The 24,237-nt window shown below is 41.4% G+C and overlaps 1 protein-coding gene across 1 annotated transcript in view; it reads right to left on the reverse strand.

The window, feature by feature from the left end:
- DPP4 (dipeptidyl peptidase 4) overlaps positions 1 to 24,237 on the reverse strand; it is an 83,802-nt gene that overhangs the window by 38,336 nt on the left and 21,229 nt on the right. The window contains exons 4-11 of the mRNA XM_007105292.4: positions 23,856 to 23,947; positions 22,471 to 22,551; positions 16,553 to 16,605; positions 16,363 to 16,435; positions 15,312 to 15,432; positions 10,637 to 10,797; positions 9,084 to 9,196; positions 1,852 to 1,987 (exon numbers count right to left, since the gene is read on the reverse strand). Of these exons, the coding sequence (XP_007105354.1) occupies positions 1,852 to 1,987; positions 9,084 to 9,196; positions 10,637 to 10,797; positions 15,312 to 15,432; positions 16,363 to 16,435; positions 16,553 to 16,605; positions 22,471 to 22,551; positions 23,856 to 23,947 (830 nt within the window). The remainder of the gene's footprint in view (positions 1 to 1,851; positions 1,988 to 9,083; positions 9,197 to 10,636; positions 10,798 to 15,311; positions 15,433 to 16,362; positions 16,436 to 16,552; positions 16,606 to 22,470; positions 22,552 to 23,855; positions 23,948 to 24,237) is intronic.

Here is a 24,237-nt window from a genome sequence, read left to right on the forward strand (position 1 = left end):
ACGTGTAACTCGTAAGCCATCCTGCAAGCTCCTCCACATTTTCAATTCAGCAAGTACAGAAGTATCTTTCCCTTATCCCCACCAGCTTGTTCTTACTCCTTTGTTCTTCTCTGGGTTAGTGGCACCATTCACCCAAGCCAGAGACCTGGGAATCACTCCACACTCCTGCTCTTCTCACAGTAACCCCCTCAGACCCTGTCTTCTAGTTCTTTGACTTCTCTTGTTCTTCTCCGCCATTATTGCCTTAGTCTGTGTCCTGTCGGCTTTCCCAGGTCCAATGCCCTGACCTCCTTGTTGGAGACCACGCTGCTCTGCTCTCCTTCCAGTCTGCCCTCCACCCTGCTCAACCCACAGCTGACCTCATCAGGCAACAGATAGTTCTATCTCATTATAATTCTTTCCTACTTAAAACCTTGAAATAGCTCTGAGTGTCTTACAAGGTAAGGTCAAACTCCTCAGAATGGTGCCTGAGCCTTAGCATATATCTCAAACCTCAGATCTCATCATCGTGCCTCTGCCTCAACCCCTAGTCCTGTGTACCCCCAGACCCTGCAGGCTCCAAGCTCTTCACCCCAGATGCCTTTGCACAGCCTCTGCTCATAAGGTCCACATGCCTTCATGCTGCCCCGAATATGACAACTTACCCCAGGCTGCTCTAGTCTCCTTCATGTCATCTCCCATCCCCTTCTGCCTACCCCCAGGCAGGTTGATTATCTTCTTTTGCCCTACATTTCCTTTGTACCTTGATTATACACTTTTAGAGCACATTACTCTGATATTGAGATGATTTAATTGGCAGGAAGCAAAGAGCTTGGTTTTTTAGTTTGGATTCTGGCTGTCATTGTGACCTAAGCAAGCTCCTTAACCTTACTGAGCCTATCTCCACAGTGTCAGGCTACTGTGAGTGTTCAAGAAATGGTAACTATTATTATTGATTTTCATAACAGTCTTCCCTACTAGAAAATAAACATTTTAGGGACAGGCATGCTGCCTAATTTTTTTTTTTCCCTCCAGAGCTATGCACAGAACTTGGAACAAAATAGGTATTCGATGATTGCTATATAAGTAATGAATGAGTGCATCAAGATACAGGGGCAGGCGGTGGGGGGCAGGATTTCTGAGGCAAGATTCTGCCATGTGCCCAACCAGGGTGGAGCAGGGAGAAGAGGTGTGTGGGCACAGAGCCCATTACCGGAAAAGGGCTTGTAGAGCTGTCCTTGACTTATGCCAGCAAGCCTCCCCCAGGCTCTACCCCTCCTGAGGTTGTTGGTCCCAATGGGGCTTTAATTTTGATCCGTGGCCTATACCTTGAGATCTCTGGGCTGGAAACGCCCCCAGAACTTCAAGGTTGGATCAACACTTGGCTTTGCCTTAATGTTACCACCCTCTCAGCATGGAAGTTATCTCTTTACTTTCTAAAGCTGTTTACTGCTGAAAGATAGTCACAGTGTGGTAATAGATTTGTGGCCTTTTGATATTTGTTTTGCTTCACGTATACTCCCATCTCCTGAAACATGCTTCCTTGACCTTGCAGCCCCTGGCTTTCTTGGACTTTGTGAATTTTGACATCAAATTCTATTTTCTGGCTTTCCAATCACCACCACCCTTTTCCCAAGTGATAGTCTCCGTAACTAAAACAGTATGACTAGTGAGAGCAGCTGAGCTATAGAAGTACCACCGGGTAATATCAAATTATCTAAAAGTCAGTCAAGACTTACTCACTGCCTCAGGGTCAGACACAGAGAAAGAACAGAAACTCAAGCTGTATTTCCTGATAACACTCTCCCTGTTTTCGTAGAGCCCTCAGATCACATGTAGCTTTGGAAGCAGAACATCCTGATTCAACTTTACCACTGAGGAAATCCATCTTCCGGTGGACTCATCGTAGTCACAGATATCCATGATTGAATAGTTCTGAATCCTCCGGATCCACTGCAAAGAAATCCTTTCTTCGGTTACCCATGTCACATCACACAAGTAGTAATCCCTGAAAGGAGGGAGGGAAGGAAGGATGGAGGGATGGAGGGAGGGGAGGGAAGGAGAGAAGGGAGGGAGGGGAGAAGGAAAATAACTATTTCCAGACCTTGGTACAAATAGACATTCTGCTCAATGAAATCAGTCTTAATAGGAATACAATTTTAAATAGTTGTTGAAGCCATTTAACACCCTAGTGTTAAATTTTACCCTTTCTTAAAGCTTAAAGTGTAATTTAATTTTGAATGGAAATGCAAATATATCTGACAGGAAGAGCTAACATCCCACAGAGGTGTAACATACATGCCTCACACCATGGCTCAGGACTTTGCAAGTCCACAACTGGCCTTTGGTGGTGCCAGGGTGTCAAGGGTGATATTTTCCCATCTCTTTTCTGCTGTCTGGAGGGACCATTACAGGGAACCCAGGGACACTGGTTGAGATTTTATTCTTTTCTGGTAATTTGATAGGTTTCTCTAAAACATTCTTCCTACTAGGGAGAAACTACAGTTGACCCTTTTCTCAACTTCATTTTCAAAGGGGAAAAAAATGGACTCATCTCTGCAAAGTTTGAAAACCAAATAATTATATCCTACAAATCTTTTCTCAAGTGTCAAAATATAAATCGTGTGAAGAAATTAAGGAAACTTTTGGTATTTTAACATAAATTTATATAAATAGAGATATCTTGAGCAGTACAGCCTCCTCCAACAAAAACCTTTAACAGTGTTTGGAACTACACTTTGAGAGATAAGTGAGATGCATGGAATTCCTAATTTACCTTTCTGCTAGCCTCCCTAAATATTTGCTCTGGATAATTTATTTTATTTTATTTGCTCCCCACACCCTCGTGCAATTTTTGTATGACTCTTCTTAAATCATTCCTGTCCAGTGTGTGATCAAAACCTTGCTCCCTTTGGTCAGAAGAATTCCAAAGGAAATTTTTCGTTCCACCCCTTCCCATCTGACCCTATGGCCATATCCGTTCACACTAACATGCTCCTTTGCTCTTTCCTTCACGGGCTGTGCCCACCCCTCCTCTTGTCAAGGCTCTCCTTGCTTGACTGCAAACTCTCTGAGGCTGGGCCACAGCTGTCTGGTTCACAGGGTATCTCCAGGGCCTAGCAGACTACCTGGCACAAAGCAGGTGCTCACGAAAATTCTGTGGAATGCAGCACTGAACAGAGGGGGAAGTCCTGTCCCATCTTCGTGACCTAAGTAGCTCTGTCCTTCCTCAGAATTCACAGATCCCTTCCTGTTCCCACTCCCTTCACAGACACTAAATCAAACAACAAATATTTGTTGAGCGCTTAGGATGGATCAGGTGCTGGATAAAAAGCACTTTAAGCCCCTCACCACTTCACCATCTCCCTTTGTGGGGCAGGACAGTCACTGTGTTAATACGCCCAGGGGTACCCGGGCCTCCGGGCTGTCTCCGCTGCAGGTGGCAGGCACTGAAAGAAGACCAGAACCCCTCACCGAGCAGCAAAGCACCACCTTCACACAAACAGGGACTCCTCTCCATTTCAGTCCTTCCTCTTGCTTATTAAGAACTGTACACTGTCCAGTCTGTACGACTGGTGTCCCCTGAACACCCTATGAGGTCTGCCACATGCCTCCCTTTGTCAGCCTGCCCTTCGGTCTGAAATGACTGTCATGCTTTAACTTCTTCAGGATTTACTCAAATATCCCCCACCCGTGAGGCTTTCTTGAAGACCCCCTGCTTCTACACCGCTATCACGGGTCTCATGGCGCTTATCACGAACCGCCAGGCTGCGGAGTCTGAGAGGGTGAATGCTGCTTCACCGGCCCAGGAGCAAGGGCGCCTCATCTAGTCTAACTGCCCGGTACTGAGCCCGGGGCAGAGGCGTTAAGTGAGAAAATGGAAAGGCAAACCAGTCTTCCGGGAGGGTAGGGGATAAATACTTGCAAAGGGAATGGAAGAATGAAACGCAACATAGAAAACAAAAGTTTTTGAAATGAACTCTCTAGACCTGGGGTTAGAACAATTTTTCAGAAAAGGGCCCGCCAGTAAATAGTTCCAGCTTTGTGGACTACATTCTCTCTGTCACAGCTACTTGACTCTGCCTTGGCAGCACCAAAGCAGCCAGAGACGGTGCGTAATGTATGAGTATGGCTGCGTGCCAACGAGATGCTGAGATCTGAAGTTCATGTAAATTTCACCTGTCATGCAGCATTATTCTTCTAATGATTTTTCTCCCCAACCATTCACAAAAGTAAAAACCGTTCTTACCTGGGGGACCATCTAAAAACGGGTGGGGGCAGGATTTGGCCGGCAGGCCCAGGGGTGCTAAGCCCTGTTCTATCCCAGTAGTTCTTATTGTTTTATGTACCTGTCTCTAGGGGAAAAAAGGGTAGCATGGAGTCTGTGGCCAGCGTTGGCAGGATGCCCTCTTCCCTGGGTGATTCATTGAATTAATCACTCCACCGTATGCAGTTGCTCTTAGTAGTGGTTTTCTTTCCAGGTAGTAATAGGTACCTTATTTTAAGTATCTTTAATATACCCAAAGAAACATTTACACAAATTAGGGGAATTAATATCACACAACAGACCTTTATTACATGCCTACCCTTTGCCTATCCTGTGTCATACGACACAGGATACCCTGTGTCGTATGACTCTCAAGCACAAGTCTCTCCCAGTGCATTCAAATATGATTTGCTTTATAAAATTCAGTTATTCCGTCTACATACACTCTCGAGGAATAAATAGATTTCAGAGAGGGAGGAGTTTTATCCTGAAAAGAATTAAGAGGTTGAAGCTAACCAGCAATGTTTACCAGAGGGACGGGTGGAGGTTCTACAGAGGGAACGACAGGGAGCAGGAAATCTGAAGCCAACTGCTTATTTTGAATCCTGATTCCAACCCTGTCCAGTGTGTGACCTTGAACGAGTGACCTAACCTCTCTACACCTCTGTTTACTTGTCTGCAAAACATGAACTCTAACATTCCTCCAGCACAAGGGGGTCATGAGCTTTATGTCGGCCCTTAGATGAGTTCCTGGCCCAGAGCAGACTCCACGTGGGTGTGAGCTCTCCTTATGTACAGGAATTACTTCATTGCTTTAGTGTTAAAATTAATCGTATTCCTCTTGGACTAATCCTGTTCCAGAAGTTAGAAGATCTTGTTGAATCACTGTGTGTAACCTGGGAAAGGCAGTCAGTGGCTCAAGGGAAGGCCAGGCTGCCCGTACGGTCCCTGGTTCCTCTTCCACCCCTCCCCCAACCACTCTAACCAGTCTATTCAGTATGTGCGGCTCTGTTTTTACAGAATAAAATTGGCATGTTGTGGAAAGTATACTTGATGCTCCTGCTTGTTGGATTTTTCTGGTCTTAAGTGGGGACTTAAAACTTCCAGTAAAAACTACAATTAAGCCCTTGGTTTCCTTATATCTTTTTCATGACTCACTGACATCCTGGCCTGGTGTGATCGCAGCTCCAGGCTGGGTTATGCACTCTCATTCTGTCTCCCCTCAATTCCAAATCCTAAAGAGAAACTGATTGAAGAGAAGCGTGTTTATATAAGAATTCAAAATTTACACCCTGCTCCACTGGTGAACCACCTTTATGGAGCCCTCACAGGGTGCAGAGTACACCTTGGGCTGCGGAGAGTGACAAAGGTAGTGGAGGATACAGGTTCATGAACCTTTGATCTAGAAATGGGCAGGGAAGATGCCAGATGCATGTGAGTTTCCTGGCAGACTTCCCAAATTCCATCGCTCAATGTTTTCAAATGGGGAAAAGTTGCTTTTAAATGGCTGATTGCTGAACCTGAAGCATAATTTTTGGCTTTTAGTAGATAAAGTTATTTAGTACCAGGAGACCCACTAATCATGTTAAAGGGCTTTCTTCCCACCTCACCTGCCCCTTTCCACTAGGCCACTTTAGAAAAGAAGGAGGCTATTTGGAGTTCACTTTCATAAAACAACCCTTGGAAAACGTGTGCATGTGTGGGGAGAGGCTCATCTTCCTGTAGGATTTCAGCTGCTGGATGCTCTGTGATGAAAGGATGAGGCCTAAGGAGAAAATTAGTGATGGGTGCGCGGGCAGAGGAGGGCCTGGCTCCAGGAGCGAGTGAATTACTACAAGACAGAGCAGAAGGTGCTGGGCAGCCGAAGAGGCATAACTTGCCCGCGTTAACTTGGCCCTGCTGATCTCTGCATGAGGCTAGAAAACGAAGCACCACCGTGTACTAGAACATTTTTCTCCAGAGGGGCCCTCAAGCCTGGTTTTTGCAGTTTCATACACAGCACATTCCTGTAGCATTTCCAGAAATGCTTCCTTGGTGAAATACGTTCCCCAGAAAATACCCACAGTGAGTAAGGCAACCCTCACTGTGAGTGTGGCGTAAAGAACTGCAAAGAACAAAGACTTAAGGATTCATTCATATAGGGTGAAAAATAAGTCCTTAAACTGCTTAAGTTTCCTGAGCTCCGAAATTCACAACTGTGCCTTGGAAAGTGATTTCTAAGTGGGAAATATGCCATTTCTTCATCTGTGAAATGGCCGTGAAAATGACACCATAGGCAGCATGTGGGTAATAAATGAGACAACGTGAGCAGAGCACCAGACACAGTCCCCAACATAGGAAGCACCCAATACATTTTAATTCGACTCTTCTATTACTCTGGCCCAGCAAGTGTGGGCCTCTGTCCTATTCCCAAGCTCCCATGCTAAGTTGCTGTGTGATCTTAAGCAAATGGGTCTACCTCTCTGAGCCTCAGATCTCTCATCTGTGTCTCACAGAGGTGTTCTGAGTGTGTTCTGGAACCCCGGTAGGTTCTGTCGATTCTGAGACTCCTGGAGGAAGGAGAAGGCACAGGGGCTGGGCCTATAACCTGAGCAGCCACCTGCCGTTTGCTTGCTGGCACCCCACCTCTGTTGTATCTCACTTGCACAAAGGTTTCTCGCTCCTTAAAAACATTTGTAAGGTCCAAAGCCCCTTCCAGATCTAAAATCTTTCAGCGTGGGAGCTCACGGCTCATCCTCCCTTCAGACAGATGTTGGGCGTAGACCAAGAGGGCACGCAGGGTCTGTTGCTCTTTCCTGGGCAGCCCCGAGCTTGTGCACGCTCGGTGATCCACTCCAGTCCTTCTCCTCCCCACCGTGCCCTGTCCAATTCACTCGTTCTCCAGGATGCTTTCTCTGATCCCCGGGGTCACGGAAAACCCATCTCCCCCTCCTCAGAATGCCTCCAGCCTTTTGTTTATGCCTCTGTCATAGGCACTTTGGGAGTCATTTATTGACATGTTTTATATCCTCCACCCCATCCTAAGTGCCAGAAGGCAGACTCAGCCCTACAGGACATCTGTGAGTATAAATAGTGGGTGCTTAATCAATGCTGATGGAAGAGATGGCTGGACGGGACCAAAGAGCAGATTTTAGAACCTAAAAAAATACTTTTTAGTTGACTGAGAATTAATTTTCCCTCAGAATAAACAGGTTAATATAGATATGTCTAAGCAAGTAAATGAATTAATAACCACAGAGCAAAGCCTCCAGCATGCCTGATGTAGTAAATGCAACCCTGAGAAGGAAAATGCTTCCATATGGCTCTGATGATAACTTCAGGCATCTGAGGGCACCAGCTGAATTCACACAGAGGGAGAGAGAGGTACCTCGAAGAAGAGTGCTTACAAGCTCCTTCTTTCAAGTCAGAAAGATTTGAATACAGCCCCCTACTGGGTCATTTTCTTAACCTCTAGGCCTCATTTTCTTATCTGTAAAAGAGTCATATAATAATAGTTGCTGGAAAGAGTTACTTAAAGACTAATAAGATAAAGCATGTGATGCCCTGTGTCTGGCACACAGAGAGTGCTCAATAGATGCTAGTCATTATTTAGAAGCAATGATAAAACCAACATAAGTAATGGAAAACAAGAGAGAGCAACCTGATGGCCAAAAGTTTCATGCAGTTTGGTGTTTACAGGAAAATAAAGGAGAGGCTGAGAGTTTCAAACCACCAAGGATCATTCAAGCAAATGACATTTGGAGGCACATCGGTGTCGCGGGGGTGCCTAAAATTAATCCACGGTTTCCCTGAATTACTCTAGGTCTTACCAGGCCCTGCAAACCCCCGTGTGATCTGACCTTCCTCCCATCACTCCCCTCTCCACTCAGATGCTCCAGACTCAGTGGCCTCCTTGCAGGGCCTCTACTGCACCAAGCACTCTCCCTCTGCAGGGGCTTTGCACCTGCTCTTCCTCTGCCCGGATACTGCTCCCCCAGCTCTCCATGTGGCTAGATCTCCCCCTCTTCCTTCACATCACTGCTCACAGGCCTCTTATTAGAGAGACCTTCCCTGGCCTCCCCCCAACCATCAGCATCACGGCTGCCCTCCTTTGATTGTCTTCACAACATTTCACATAACTTTATATGTTTACCTGTTTGTTGTCCACCTCCCCTACTTGAGTGGAGGCTCCATGACACCAGAGGCTCTGGCTGCTCTATTCATTCTGCAACCTCACCCCTGGAAGCACGCCTGGCATGAAGGCATGAAGTTGGAACTCAGCAAAGAGTGTGTATGGTCAGGCCACCCAAGATGGCTGTTCTCTTGCTCTCTGTACATCGCCTGCTCGACCAGTGCCTGCTCCACCTAACACCTACTTCCCTGAGTAACCCTCCTACAAACTCGCCCCAGGCTCCAGCCAGTGACTATTCTTAACAAAGGGGAGGTGAGGGGCGTGCCTCTCCGCAGGTTTCCTTGGTAAATAATGAGCCAACCTGATGTAATCCTCCCTGTAACTGGCAATCTCCTCTTCCCCCTGGGAGCGAAGCCTGCTGCCATGTCCTACCCACTGTCCACAGCAGCACGCTGTGCGGTGTCGCTCCAGGACCTTGCTTCAGATGTGTAAGCTCCCGCACCCATTAAACCACTGATGTCTTTGTTGCTTACTCTGTGTTCCTTCTTTGGTCTTAAAGTTGGGCAACTGCAGCCCAATAGAGTGGTTGAATGGAAGAATGAATGACGGGCCGGGCCAGGTGACACCATGAGATACTGCCATTGATTCTGCCATTCATTTTGAAAGTGTTCTCCCTGGGAGCTGTGGAACTGTTTACAACACAAGCATTTGGGTCAAGAGTCTTACCCTATTAACACAGAAGCAGGAGGAACGATTTGTTGGGAAGTTGCATTGATGTCTGGGCTGAGAGTGGTGGTATTTACAACAAAGAAATTTACAGTTGGGTTCACAGCTCCTGCCTAGGAAAAAGCAATCACAGAATTGGTATTGACAAAAGATATATACATAACATCATCACACAAGTTTAAAACTGTACAAAAATGTCTGCATTATGGCCATAAAATGATAAACAATCAGACACTTTCAAACAATTTAATACAGACAAAATGAACATAAGGGAGAGTCATGAAATGCAACCTTCTCATGTTCAGACAGAAATACATATATGACTCCCGTTTAAGTAATGAATGCTCATAATTTATGCACTTTGAGCAAAAAAGGATAAACTTTTTAAAATCAATTCTTTTAATTTGTAAATATACCCTGACTCCCGAAGACAAGAAGACTGATGGCTGACCACTAGGAAGAATACCCTGGGTTCAGCCAAAGACACAATCCCCCAGGAAAATTAGTTTACCTGAGCCTAGAGCCAAAATGCTAATTAGGAAGCCATCACTTCCACTCCAAATTCAGGTTCAGTACTTTGGAGTTTTACAATCAATATTATGACAGAAATCTATAAAATCGTTTTATATATACACATAGATTTTCAATTGACAAATTAGTTAGAAATAATATGATATTTTTAGTGAGAACACTCTATGGTATTTCTTTGCCAGTTGCACTCTTCAAAAAATAACATTCCACTGAAAATACATCTCCATATTTAGTCTCTGATTTTTTTTTCTTTTAACTTCCTCTGTCTCCCTAAAATGGCAGCTCTTCATAAAGCAAATTGAGGGAGTCGGTAAAAATAAAAATCTCTTTTCCCAGATTGCTTACAGCAAAAACACTTTCCTATTAGATTTTCCTATAGATGATACTGTGGCCATTGTTATTATGACACTAGTGAAGTGAAGAATCCTGGTTCCTTCCTAAACTTCCCTCTTCCTTGGCTTATACTGCTTAATAAGGCTCTTCAGTTTTCATAAACATGCACACCAGAGGGGGAAACAGTCTTGAAAACCAAGACATGACACTATTATTCCAAATGTAGGACGGGTGAAATTTACATTAGTGCCAAATCTATAATAGAACTACTAAAACTCGTCATGTATCTGTTTGTTAGTAATACAACCTGATATATAACCCCGCTCTTCAACTTTATCTAGGGCACAATCCAACTTCTACAAATGAGATGAGCTTGTGATTCAATCACAGCCTCTCTTTTCCTCCTTTCAAACATTTTCATTCCCCCTACTTCTTTCAAAAGCATTTTCCCCATCTTTTTCGGCTTGTCATTCTTCAAAGTTTTTGGAGAAATTACAAAACCTTAAATCACACTCTTTCCTGGGATAATAAAAATACTTTAAAATTGCCACATGCTGTTGACTTCAGCAAGAGTAATCACACAAGCTGTTGAAGAGAGACTGACAATATTTTCATTAGCAGGGAAGGATTAAATGAAACCATTCTCTTCCCATCAAATCACGGAACCACTATATGAACGGAGCACAGACCTTTGGATAAGGAATCTGCATGGTCTTTGGGTACTGCAGTGACTCATCAGAGTAGAAGGAGTATTCAATCAGGGGGACTTGTGTGTCGTTAAATTGGGCATATGCTAAAAAAGTGCCGTTTGGAGACCACCACAGAGCGGAGTAAGTACTGAAGACTTCCTCTGAAAAAAGACAGAAATTGTTCTGTTACAAGAAGTAGCTGATAAATTGGCTTTGGCATTCAAAATATTGTTCTCATTAGCTTTAGTAATTACAGTAGAGTTCAACTAATGAACCACTTTGCATTTGCTGGGCTTCCAAAATCAGAGTAATACAAACGAATAAAAATAAAATCTTCAAGGATAGAGCTGGATTGTAAAAATAAGTAACCCGTTGGACCATTTTTGAATATTTTAGCACACAATATTTAATATAAACTCTACATTTTTTTCTTTATCTTATAATCCTCTAAATTTATGCCGCAAAACATACTAAAAGTAAATTTCACACAAGGGTCTGATTCTCCTTTCTAATTTTCAAACAGTCAACATGCCAGCATACGCTCCCCAAGTGGGCTCAGTTTGTACTGAGCCCGCAGGGTACTGGTGGGTGGTGTGTGGCTCCAGGCTATCAAACCAATATGGTGCCCAGAGTTTACTACTCTTGGCACAAAAGGCGTGAGAATGATGGATTTAGAATGGAAGGGAGCTCCATGAGACCCCTACCAAGAAGCACCTCCTTTGCCTAGTCTAGAAACTGAAGACTCCCTTGGATTAACACCCTCCTCTGGTCTATCAGCTGATGGGTGAGGGAAGACGGTAAGATGGAAGCAAAATGAAAGGAAAGGTTTTCCTTTCTTGAACAATGTTGCACTTGTTCTCAATTTCTGGCAAAGGTAGCTCCTTCCTATGTTTATTATGGAGTCTACTCAGGGGACTTCCAATCTCTGCCTCTTAAAATGCCAAAACCTCTTTTACCAACTGGGAATAGAGGATTCAAGTAGACTTGATGGAGCCTCCTAGTCCTTTACAGAGTTAATCCACACATTTCATGTTGTGCTGCAAGAGGAAAGGTAAAAGCAAAAGCATAAAAACTTGAATATTAGAGTTAGGAAATCATTTATCCCAATCACTTTTCTGATTCTTATGGCTTCTTGACAAGTTTCTTCCAAATGCTTGTTTTCAATTATGACAATGGTAATGGTAGTAGGAGTAACAGTAATAAAAATAACAATAATAATAAAATATAATAATTATAATGATGAGCAGCTGCCATTTAATGCCTGCTGACCACACACTAATAAGTAACTGACATCTATTACCTCGGTTAATCCTCACAATAACTCCTTGTGCAGATGAGCAAAGGGGCAGGCAGGCTTAAAGAGAGTAAGAAATTTACTCAGGAGCACATGACCAATAGTTGCTAAAATCAAGAATGAATCCAGATTTGTCTGGTTGGAGTCCATCTTCTACTGTTCCTTCCTGCCTATTTCAGCACTTCAAGTAACAGAAAACCTCCTACTTGATCAGGCAGCCTGCTCCCCCTTTGACTGCTTTATACTTATATCACTGAGTTACATTTATGCAGCAATTTAGAATTTACAAAACACTTATCTAATTGAACCCTGGGTGAGTCTATTCATAGGCTGTTTTACAGAGAGGATAATGAAGGTTTAGAGAGATAGAGTGAATTGACAGAGACAAGAAGGCAGGCCTTGTGATTCTAAGCCAAGGGGGTTTCTCACTAAGAACTTCGTCATATACTGAGTTCATGTCTTATTCCTTATAGCTTCTACCCATTGGTTCTAATCTAAGATCAAGATGCAATTACATAAAATGAATACAATGACAGCAAGGTAAGGATTTGTAAAATCACTTTTAAGTACAGGTGGCAGGTAGGAGTCTATGTTTTGGATTAGTAGTTATTTAGAATACTGAACACTTTATCTATCTACCTATCTATTTATTTAATTTTCATTTCCATTATGGTTTATCATAAGATATTGAATATAATTCCCTGTGCTATACAGTAAGACCTTGTTGTTTATCCATTCTATTTATAATAGTTTGTATCTGCTAACCCCAAACTCCCAATCCATCCCTCCCCCACCCCCCAACCTTGGTGACCACAAGTCTGTTCTCTGTGTCTGTGAGTCTGTTTATGTTTCGTAGCTAAGTTCCTTTGTGTCATATTTTAGATTTCACATATAAGTGATAGCATATGGTATTTGTCTTTCTCTTTCTGCCTTACTAGAATACTGAACACATTTTTCCATAACAATGATGTGTCAAAACCATTATTATAAAACTACTCTGGTCAAATTCAAAGTCCTAAGAATGAAGGGATCATGGGTAAGGAGAAAGAAGAACAAAGAAAGAAGGAAAAGACATCCAGCCCTTCCTGAAGTTGGCTATGAGCACGACGGCTGTCTATGGCACTCCCACCACCATCCTGTGATAACTCCCATCCTGCCACTCACTCTGAATTTCCTTAGGTACCCCTGGGACCTAGTTTCCTCCCTCTAATAGGATACTTAATTCACTCCATGACAGTTTCTGTTGGCTTCTTTGTGCCTCTCTGGGCTGAATTCCCTGAGAGCAACAGTTGGGTAGCATTTGTCTCTGTGTCCCCAGCACCTGGCACAGCACCTTGTAGGTGGTTGAACTCAATGTGAATTGCACTGAATTAATCACAACCCCCCCACCACTGTCAACATTACTGCCTCAGGGGAGTAAGGAGTGCTCCATCTCCCTAAATTATTTCCTTCTCTATCCCCTCTCATCTCACTAAAATTCTCATTTTCAGCTCTGGGTTAGGTAAACTACATTCATACTCAAAAGTGACTGTAACGTAATTAACTTCATCCTAGGAGATAAAGTATTAGCCTTTTTTTTTTGAAAAAGAAAACACTTATTAACTAAAGTAAAATAATAACCAATTAGAAAATCATAAAATAAAGTGAAAACAGAGAAATTGAGAGAGAAAGCTATTTGGGCACCCACGGTGGGGTGGCGGCCCAAGTCCCAGAATATAGGCTCCTCTGTGAGTGTCCCTCCCCAGTGTGGCACATAGCCCTGTTTAGACCTTGCAGCTTTGTTTGTCCATTTACTTATGAACCTACAGATTCTCAAAATGTACTCTCTTTTGATCCCAACAGGTCTTCATTGCTACAGTGGAGAGGGTGGCTCCAAAAGGAAGGTGATTGGATATATGGAGAAGCAGGTGTGCCCTTTTCTAAGTATGGAGCATTTGTAAATGTACAAAACCAATTGTAGGAATTTCCCTGTAGGGACTAAAGTCCCGTTTTTAGAGACAGGCCCACATTGGAACTGTGAAGCCATTCTTCTGCTTGTGAATGGCTTAGTCATGAACAGGCAAAATGAGATCACTCCAGCTATTATCTACCTTAGAAAGAACCTTAGTGTCGGAGTGTTTTTATCTTAGGGCTGTCCAGCTGTTCCAAGGAAGGGTCAGTCACAGCTTTGGGAAGAGGCTTTATCCAGCTCACGTTGGGGGTCCTGGAGGTTGTGTTGTGCTGTCCAACAAGTGTTAAAGATGTTTTTCAATATCTAAGTGACAGGTGATAGTAAATTTCTTTGTAAGTTTTAATCAACACTTGTTTCTGGGCCACGGGAATTTATCTTTCTTTTAAAGTGTTTCCTGTTGTTCTTATAATGTTATCCACTTAACTGAACTCGATTTGAACTAGTAAGAACCAAAATTAAGTCATGAAGAAAAACTTTTTTTTTTAAGTATGAAGAAATAACAGGATAAAATAAGGATGAGTCTTTAATAAGCATGAGGCAATCTTATGAAGGGTTTGGAATAGCCTCGAAATGCTTTCTACCTTGGCAACTATAGACATGAATAATGTTTTCCTAATATTTTCTAAAACTCTTTATCCTTAAAGAGAGAATCATTCTTTTAAACTTTTTCAGTTCTGGTTTTTGAACCCATATTTTCCTAAGTCTTTCTAATTATTTTTTTCTCCTTTAGAAACAGGAAATGCTAATTTGTTCAAGTTCCAATGAACGCATATCCTCTATAAAAAAAGGCATTTTCTTACCCTTGACTCCCCAATCTCCAGACAATATTTTGTCATCTTTTGGAATGTTCTGGGAGTATTTCGTTTTCTTTAGTAACTTCTGGGTTAGGTAGGCCCGGTTCGAGAAACATGTGATATCAATCTGGAGGCTTTTATGCCCCAGTAAAGCAGAAAAGCTACCTACACAGAAAGGCCCTTTTGTAGCAGTAGAGCAAAGACAATAGGAGCATTGAAGAGACAGTGAGGATGTAGCAGCAGTAGCCACTGTGAAGAGATTCTTGGTCTATGAGATACCTAGTGTTATGAGTGCTAAAGGAGATTTGATGACATTTTTTTTTTTTTTTGTGCCGTACGCGGGCCTCTCACTGCTGTGGCCCCTCCCGTTGCGGAGCGCAGGCTCCAGACGCGCAGGCTCAGCGGCCATGGCTCAGGGGCCCAGCCGCTCCGCGGCATGTGGGATCTTCCCGGACCGGGGCACGAACCCGTGTCCCCTGCATCGGCAGGCGGACTCTCAACCACCGCGCCACCAGGGAAGCCCTGATGACATTTTTAAAATGCAACTTATTTTGAATGCCATTGAATTTCCCCCCATTTTACCTGTTTTTGAAAACGTACAGATTTTCTGATTTGAAAAAGCTTTAATGTCTCTACCTTCATAAACCCAGTCAGTTATTCCATTATAGATTACATCTTCCTTCCCAGTCCATGTGATCCTCTGACTTGGCAAATTTGGTTCATTTTTGACATAAATATCATTTTTCCAAACGTACGCCTAGAAAGATTGGAAAAAAAGATTGATACATAATATATTTTATCCTGGAACTTAAAAAACTTATCAATTATTTTTTTAACATCTTTATTGGAGTATAATTGCTTTACAATGGTGTGTTAGTTTCTGCTTTACAACAAAGTGAATCAGTTATACATATACATATGTTCCCATATCTCCTCCCTCTTGCGTCTCCCTCCCTCCCACCCTCCCTATCCCACCCCTCCTTATCAATTATTTTATCCTCAAAAAATATTGTTATGCACGTGTAATGATTACCTAAGCTTATTCCATTGAGCAGGAGGAAGAGTCATTTACTCCTTCCCCTCACATTCTTAAATTATAAGTATAGATATAGAAGCCCAAGAAGCAACTCACAACCACACAATTTGGATACTAAAGTGTATGCGAAGCCTGGGAAGACTGACCACTTCTATAGCATGATGTGTGCTATGCATTTCTCTCCAGGGAAGGTGAGTAGATGTAGGGCAGCTGCATGCCCAGAGGGTGAAGTCAACTACAGATAAACAGTCTGTCTTCCTGTTTAGATTCTGCTGGACTTCTGACATTCTCTCTCCTAAGACTATAGCACATGAAGGTATATCTATAGTGACATAGAGAAAGTCACAGAACTATCAGAAAGCAGGAATGCCTCAAAAAAAACAAAACAAAACCCAAAGTGCAACAGAATTAGAATTTAAGAGTTTAATGAACATTTTCCCAGTAAATAAACAATTCCCTAACAGTAGTTCAGAAACTTTCAGGAATTGTATTTACTCTGTTAGACTAATAAATTATTATTTTAGGCAATAAAACTCTATTTGATAGTGATGTACTGGCTTCCTAAGTATCTGCTCTGTATCATGGTTAGCAACTTCTGCATATGAGAGATTTGAGCCATTATTTTTCTGACAAGGGGAGAGACTCACTAACCAATTTATGACCCACTGGTGACCATGTGATGCACTGTGTGTTGTTTGGGATTCTCTCTTCTGTAATTAGCTGCCTGGAAAAAGATAAAGAGAAACATTTCCAAGTGAATAAATCACAGTGGAATTTCTTTTCTTTTTAAATTATTATTATACTAGAAAAGCATAACAGATTTTGGGAGGAAGTCACTGACCTTTTATTTAAGTCATAAATGTCATACGAAGCTGTGTAGGAATGCCTCCATTGCTGCAAAAAAACCAAACATTTCAGGCTTCTGTGAATCTTGGTAGTTTGACCACTTGCTATAGGACCCCAGCTGAGAGATAAAGCCGTATAACATTGTATAATTCTCAAATTTTATATCTTATAATTCCCTATCTAGATTCTTAAAATTTTGGAATTAGAAAATATCTCAGAAATCATCTAGTACAAACTCCTCTGGACTTTTCCCTGGCCTCACCTCTGCAAAGGAGACTTCCCAGGACCACAGTGGGCTGAGGTGCCACTTCCTGTGGCAAACATTATTCCTAGCACTTACCACAGTAATGTTAAGTTCACCTGTTTAAGAAAATGCAAATTTTCCCTTTTCAACCATCTTATTGGCAAAATACCTTAAAGATCTCTAATTCTATTGCTGGTAGTGATGGGGAGAGATGTTTACTTTCCTACATTGATCATGAAAATATAAAGTGTTACAGAGTTTTTGAAAGCCACCTGGCAATATGTTTTAAAATTGAAATACATATACCATCAATATTTTAAACAACCATCTCAAGAATCTAAAAAATGAAAAGCAAACCAAATCCAAAGAAATTAGAAGAAAAGAAGTAATAAAGGTAAAAGCAGTAATCAAATAGAAAAAATACAACAGAGAAAAATCCAACAAAGCTAAAAACTGGTTCTTTGAAAAGACTAATAAAATTACTAACACAGAGTAAGAAAAAGAGTATGAATGAATAATATCAGAAATGAAAAATGGGATACCACAATGGGCACTACAGACACTAAGAGATTATAAGACCTTATTTTAAATGTTTTTTACCTATAAATTTTAAAAGTTAGAAAAACGGACAAATTCCTTGAAAAGCAAGTTATCAAACGTGAGACGAAAGAGTGAATCTGAATAGTTTTACATCTAATAAACAACTGAATCCATAAATAACCTCTGTACAAAGAAAACTCCCAGCTCAAATAATTTTACCAGCAAACTCCTTGTCATTTATCCAAATGAGCTGAAAACTTATACCCACACAAAGAACCTACACACAAATGTTTACAGCAGCTTCATTCATGTTTGCCAAAACTTGGACATAACCAAGATGTCCTTCAACAGGTGAATGTATAAACAAACCATGGTCCAGGCAGACTATGGAATATTATTCAGTGATAAAAAGAAATGACCTACCAAGCCATGAAAACAAATAGAGGAAACTTAAATGCATATTGCTAAGTGAGAGAAGCCAATCTGAAAAGGCTACATACTGTATGATTCCAACTACATGACATTCCGGATAAGACAAAATTACAGACAGAATAAAGATCAGTTGTTGCTAGGGGTTCGGGTGAAAGGACGCATGACTAGGTGGAGCACAGGGGATTTTTAGGAAAAGTGAAAATATTCTGTATGATACTATGATGACAGATAAAAGTCATTATACACTCTACATTTGTCAAAACCCATAAAATGTACAACACAGAGAGTGAACCCTAATGTAAACTATGAACTTTAGTTATAATAATGTGTCAATATTGGCTCATCAATTGTAACAAATGTACTACACTAATGCAAAATGTTAATAATAGGGAAAATAACAGGGGTGGATGTGAGGTGGGGGGGTGGTGAGGAAGTATATGGGAACCCCCTGTACTTTCCACTCATTTTCTGTAAACCTAAAGCTGCTCTAAAAAATAAAGTCTATTAATTCAAAAATAAATGAGCTAGAGCCATAGCAGATGACTTGGAAGAAGTTCCACATGGTACCACTGAGTGAGAAATGCAATTTACAGAAAAGTATGGAAAATAGGATTCTATTTTTATAAAATAAACAGTAACTAAAAAGAATCTCTATCTTCCTAGAATTATATGAATAAAGAAACAAATATAAAATATGGAGGGGTATACAATAGATTCTCAACATGGGATACCTGGGGAAAAGGCAGAGGGGTGAGGAGTAGGGAGTCAAGAAAAAATGGTAAAGAAATAAGACTGAAGATTTTTAAAATATATGATCACAGATGTGCATTTATGAAATATTATGTTTATATGTGGATACATATATAAATTAAAGATTTTTTTTTCAAAATTACTTGTCTGTATGTCTGTCTTCCCTATCATACTCCTAGAGGTAAGAAATTGTATCTTATTCATCTTTAAATACCCGGAGTCTGGTCTAGCACAAGCCACATAGTATGTATTCAAGAAACAGACCAAACTAAAATAATCAAAGTTTACCTATGAGGCTGAAATGGATGAAATAGGTAGCCCAAGCCCCCCAGCTGTATTAGCAGAGCTGAGACACGTCAGGTCCCTAATCTTGAAAAGTATTTCCCACTTATCATTTATCACCCTCCTGTCCTCTCATGTCAACAAATATTTATTGTCTCCTCTTTTTTGCAAGTCATACATTCTTTTTTGAATCCTGGATTATTCTGACACACTCCATGCTTGTTTCTGGAAAACCTCTGAGTATAATACTCGCTAGAGCCAAAAGTTGTGGTACAGGCTAAAAATATTAAGAGATTTAAGAAGTTTTGAGATCATTTCAGGGTGACAGATCTATCATGGGTTGTAAAGGGAAATCCAAGATGTTTGTATATTCACTTCGTCTTCTGAAACAGACTCATCAGTCTATTTAGGCTATAAACATTGGCACCTATCCTCTTGATTAGGCATTACTGGATAAGACAGGCTCCCTCTTTTTGAGGAGCTCATAGTTGAATGGGGGATATGGAGACATAAACTACAAGAATAGAATCGCAGAGCATGCAATGGAGGTGGGTGGGGAAAGGCAGGAGTCATAAATTAGGAATTGGGGAGGGAGAGAGGCTTATGGAAAAGGTGATTCTTGGACTGAGTCTCAGTGGCAGAGGACTGCCACACAGAGAAGGGCAAAAAAGCATCATAGCAGAAAGAGGTTCAAGCACGAAGATAGGCAAGATCATGTTTAAGAGCACAAACTTTGGAGTCTTCAAACCTGGATTCAAGTCTTGCTATAGACTGAATATTTGTATTCCCCCCTTACCCTCAATTCATAGGTTGAAATCCTAACCCCCAACGTGATGGTATTCTGGAGATGGGATCCCTGGGGGGGTGACTAAGTCACGAGGGGGAAATCTCTCATGAATGGGATTAGTTTCCTTATAAATGAGACTCCAGAGAAATCCCTTGACCCTTCTACCATGTGAGGACACACGGAGAAGATGGCCAACTATGATCCAAGAAGTGAGACCTCGACAGACACTGAATCTGCTGGCACCTTGATCTTGGACTTCTCAGCCTCCAGAACTCTGAGAAATAAATTTCTGTTGTTAAGCCACCCAGTCCGTGATGTTTATAGGAACCCAAATGGACGAAGGCAAGTCTCCAATATGTAATATCAGGCAAGTTTCTTTCTAGACTTCAATTTTCTCTTTAGGAAAGTGAGGATAGTGACAGAAGCAATCTCAGGAGCGTGAGAATGAATGTGAAGTATTTAGCAGGACTCCTGGACATTGTCAACAAGTCACAGACGATGCAACTATTATTATCTGTACAGCATTAAGCAATGAGGCGAGATGCTATGAGAACATCCATACTAGGCTGTATGGTACTTACTTATTTATGTTTTCTTTTTTTAAATTAATTAATTTTTTAGAAATTATTTATGTTTTTGTTCACTGACTCACCTTTTTTTGTAGCTATATCTTAAAATTAAGAATTGATCTTTCTGAATGCACTAGCTCAGTCATGGAGAAACCATGCAGTAGGATCTAAAGAACACTGGAAGTAGACCTCCAGGGAAATGGAATAGAAGTAGACTTTTCTTTGTTCTTGATGTGTTTCTTGAGAGTTGATTAGTCAACACATTTACGCTGTATAGAAAATTCTACTGGATACTCCGGGAAGTAAAATAGAATATAGAGTTCTCTATTTCAGTAATCTTTTGATTTAATGCTCGGCAATAAAATGTATGAAGAAAGCAAGCTAACGTGATAGAGAGTGAATGGTGGGGGAACAGAGTAGCATCAACAAAGCCTGGACCTGAATTACTAAAAACGGAGAGTATATGATGAGCAGGGGAAGAAGGTGCCAGGATGAAGCAATAGCAAATGCTTTGGCCCTTAGATGGGAATGAAAGTGATGCTTGAGAAAAATGAAGAGCTTTGCACTTAAAGGTTCTTAACTTTGGGTCACTGAATCACTTGGGAGTCCTTAAAACTACCCACTCCTGGGCCCCATCCATAGCTGTGCTGAGTTAGTTGGTGAGCAGTAGGCATCTGTATTTTAAAAAAACTTCCCCAGGTGATTGATCCTAAGGAGGAGGCAGGGATGGGCAGCACTAGCTACGCATGGTGAGTGCAGAGAGGGAGGTGGGAGGTGGGTTCAGAAGGGCAGAATGGCAGGATGAAGGGGACAGAATGAAAACAGCAGAAGCAGTTAAATGCACATGGAAACTCCAGTGATACAACAAATACAAATTACCAATGATGGTTGTCCAGCTAAGGTCTACCAGTGAAATACATCCGTTAGTACACATCATATGGCACTTGTTGAACTTGGCTACATAGTCAATTGAGCCGGTATTTACCTTGCTGTTTCTACCTTAACCTCATAGTCTTTATATGTTTGTATTTAACATGGGAAATTGTTAATCTGTGGTTCTCAACCCTGGCTGCTCATTAAAATACTCTACATGTTAAAAAAAAAAAAAAAAAAAAAAAAACTGATGACAGCTTCACCCCAGAGACTTCAATTTATTGATCTGGGGATTGGACCTGGTCACTAGGAATTTTTAAAAGCTCCTTAAGTGATTTTAATCTGTAGACAGCAATAAGAACCACTGAATTAAACAAACACTAATTCATTAATTGGGAACAGATGTGTTAAAGTTGGCTTAGGCTTCTGATTCCTTCCTGGTGGATTGGTTTAGCAAAACGTAGTCAGCAAGGCTTCATGTCCAGGAAATGGAGCCCAGCACAATGAATCAGGGCAAATATTATGAGCAGGAGTCACCATCCCAAAATGGGAAACGGAGTACGGGATGGTCGGCATGGCCTGAATACAGCAGCGCTGGTGTGTGGGATAAGGTCACTCAGTATTTACTATTTATTCTAGAGAAAAAAGGCAGAGGTAGGGATCCCCAGCTTTGTATTTTGTTTTCAAGCAGAATCTCTCTACAGGTTTTTAATCTTTCCTGTATGTCTCAAAACTTCCTATACTCAACAACCGTTGTCAAATCCATGAATAATCAAAAAGCTGCAGTTAAAGTCACTGGCGATCGGCAGCCACCCTAAACATGAGAAGGATGTGTGATTAGGCTGTAATCTTTCCTCAATGTGTGAGAATTTGATGTTGGGCTGGGCAACTGGAGGAAGCGGAGTGCTCCCTGCAGGGCACTGATGACCGGTGCTGAGGCTGCCCCTTTGGAACGGTTTGTATATGGTGGGACCTGGGGGCTGGGAGGTGGTCTGAGTCACCGTGCAGAGTCTCTTCTAGAGTATGAGAAGTTTAACTATTTTTAAAGCAAATACTTGAGAGTTTTAATATATGTCGAACTGAGACAAAGGAAATAAAGGGTTCTATTACTGGATGTACAAGTCAGACATGTACACATACTTTTAAATTATAAGTTCTATTTTATGAACTTATGTTTTTAGTATCTATGTATAATATTACTTTAGCTTTTTAGTATTTGAAAACCCTGAAAATGAATTTCTTTTAAAACATTCGTTAGACTTATCTTTTATGAATGAGAATGACCATTTCTCCTTTTGATACCGAATTAATGAGTTTTTAGCTCCTACTGTTTTACTTAGGTATCAATCCTAAATAGTCACAGACTTGAAATCAGTTATAAAATAACATACTCATAGGATTCTTTAAACGTCACAGTAAAAAAGCGTTTCTTTTACCTTCGCATAGTTGTATTCGAGGAGAATATACTGTCTATCGGGAGATACTGAATAATCATTTATAGAATATCCAAATTCATCCTGTCAATCAAGTAGAAAAAAGAACAATTGAACGATTCCATTTAACTGCCGTTATTGAGCACTTACTGTGTAGAGGGTACGGTTCTAGACTTCTGGCTGGTAGCTTGAGAGGTTCCGGTCTAGAAGAGGGGGCACACTCCCTCACACACAAATGACCATGAGGCAAGGTGGGTGGTGATCAGGGTTAGAGAATCAGGGAGGGAAGGATTTATTTTAATGAAGGAAAGATGGCTATGTGGGTGGGGATCAGGAACAGAGAGACAACTTCCTCAGTAGGGGAAACAGCAGGAGTAAAAACCCAGACGCAGAAAGGGCATGCATATTTAGAGACTGCCTAAAGGTTAGCTGTAACCTGAATACAGTATAGGGTGTGTCAGACAAGGAGAAGACATCAAATTAGAAAAATAGCCAAGGCCTAGCTATAAGAAGTGGACCTATGAACTACTTTTTGCACATGGATGTGATAGAATCTTCTCTGGCTTTTACAAAGATGCTCTGGTGACCCAGTGGCTGAGATGAGACGAGAGGGGAGGGGTTACATTAGCCCTGGACTTGGGCAATGCCGTGGTCTGATTTACAGAATGGAGAGAGGGACACTCGTTAGAATACTCTCACAAGATTAATCAAGGCTTCAAACCAGGACGATACCGTGGAAATGGAAATCTGAGAGACACTTGACGTTGCAAGGGAGGACTGATAGGGTTTGCTGAGTAGCTAAATAAGGGGAATGACAGAGGAATCAAGGATTCTGAGGTTTCTAGCTTAAGTGACTTTGAAGAGGGAGCTATTTGCCAAGATTGGGAACTCAGGAAGAGGACTAGTATGCCTTCCGTTTGCTAGGAGAGGGAAGGGGAAATAACTAGTCTAGCTTGGGACACTGAGTTTAAAATGATTGCAGGCCATCCATGTGCCAGAACCAGCAAGCTGCTGGAAACAGAGGTCTAGATCTTGGGAGGAGGTTAGTGTTACAGGCATGTATTTGAGAAGCACCTGTGCTGTGCAAGTGCATGGAATTCGCTGAAGGAGAGCATGCAAAGTGAGGAGGGAGGGTAGCAGTGAAGACACGGCCCTGCGGAACACTTACACGTAAGAGTATGAACAGAGGAGGAGGAATCGTCAAAGGAGACTAAAAAGTAGCCAAGGCAGGGAGCGTTCCAAGAAGAAGAGAAAGATCCACTGTGCCATATGCTGCAGAGAGAGTCCAACAGGATGAGAAATGATAGTACTCATGATTTGAAAGGTTATGAAAAAGAAAATCCCCAGAATTCCCTTAAAGCATGAATTAATTATGTGATTAAACATACACATGTACTGTTCTCCAAGAACATGGAGCTGTTTCCATATTCAGCATTGAATAGCAAGATATTATTCTCTTGTTTGTAGAGATATTCATGATCTAAAGAGAGAAAACGACCAGATCAGTATTTCAAGTTGCTTTTAAACATCTTCATAAGCTAAAAAACCATGCAATAAAAATTTAAGACAAATTCACACAAGTATTAAAAAGGCATTTCTAAGTTGGAAAAACATGAACTGATGAAAATTACACTAGTATGCCTTCATTTTTCCATCATTATTGTAAAGGGTTCAATTCACATTTAACTTTTTATAGTACATATCAAAGAAATACTCAAGTTTCTTTCTGTCTTATCTCCCTTTCCACCCTTAAGTAGAAAAAAAATACTT

The sequence above is a fragment of the Physeter macrocephalus genome, chromosome 2, assembly GCF_002837175.3.
Source record: "Physeter macrocephalus isolate SW-GA chromosome 2, ASM283717v5, whole genome shotgun sequence".
In the NCBI taxonomy this organism is placed as follows: Eukaryota; Metazoa; Chordata; class Mammalia; order Artiodactyla; family Physeteridae; genus Physeter; species Physeter macrocephalus.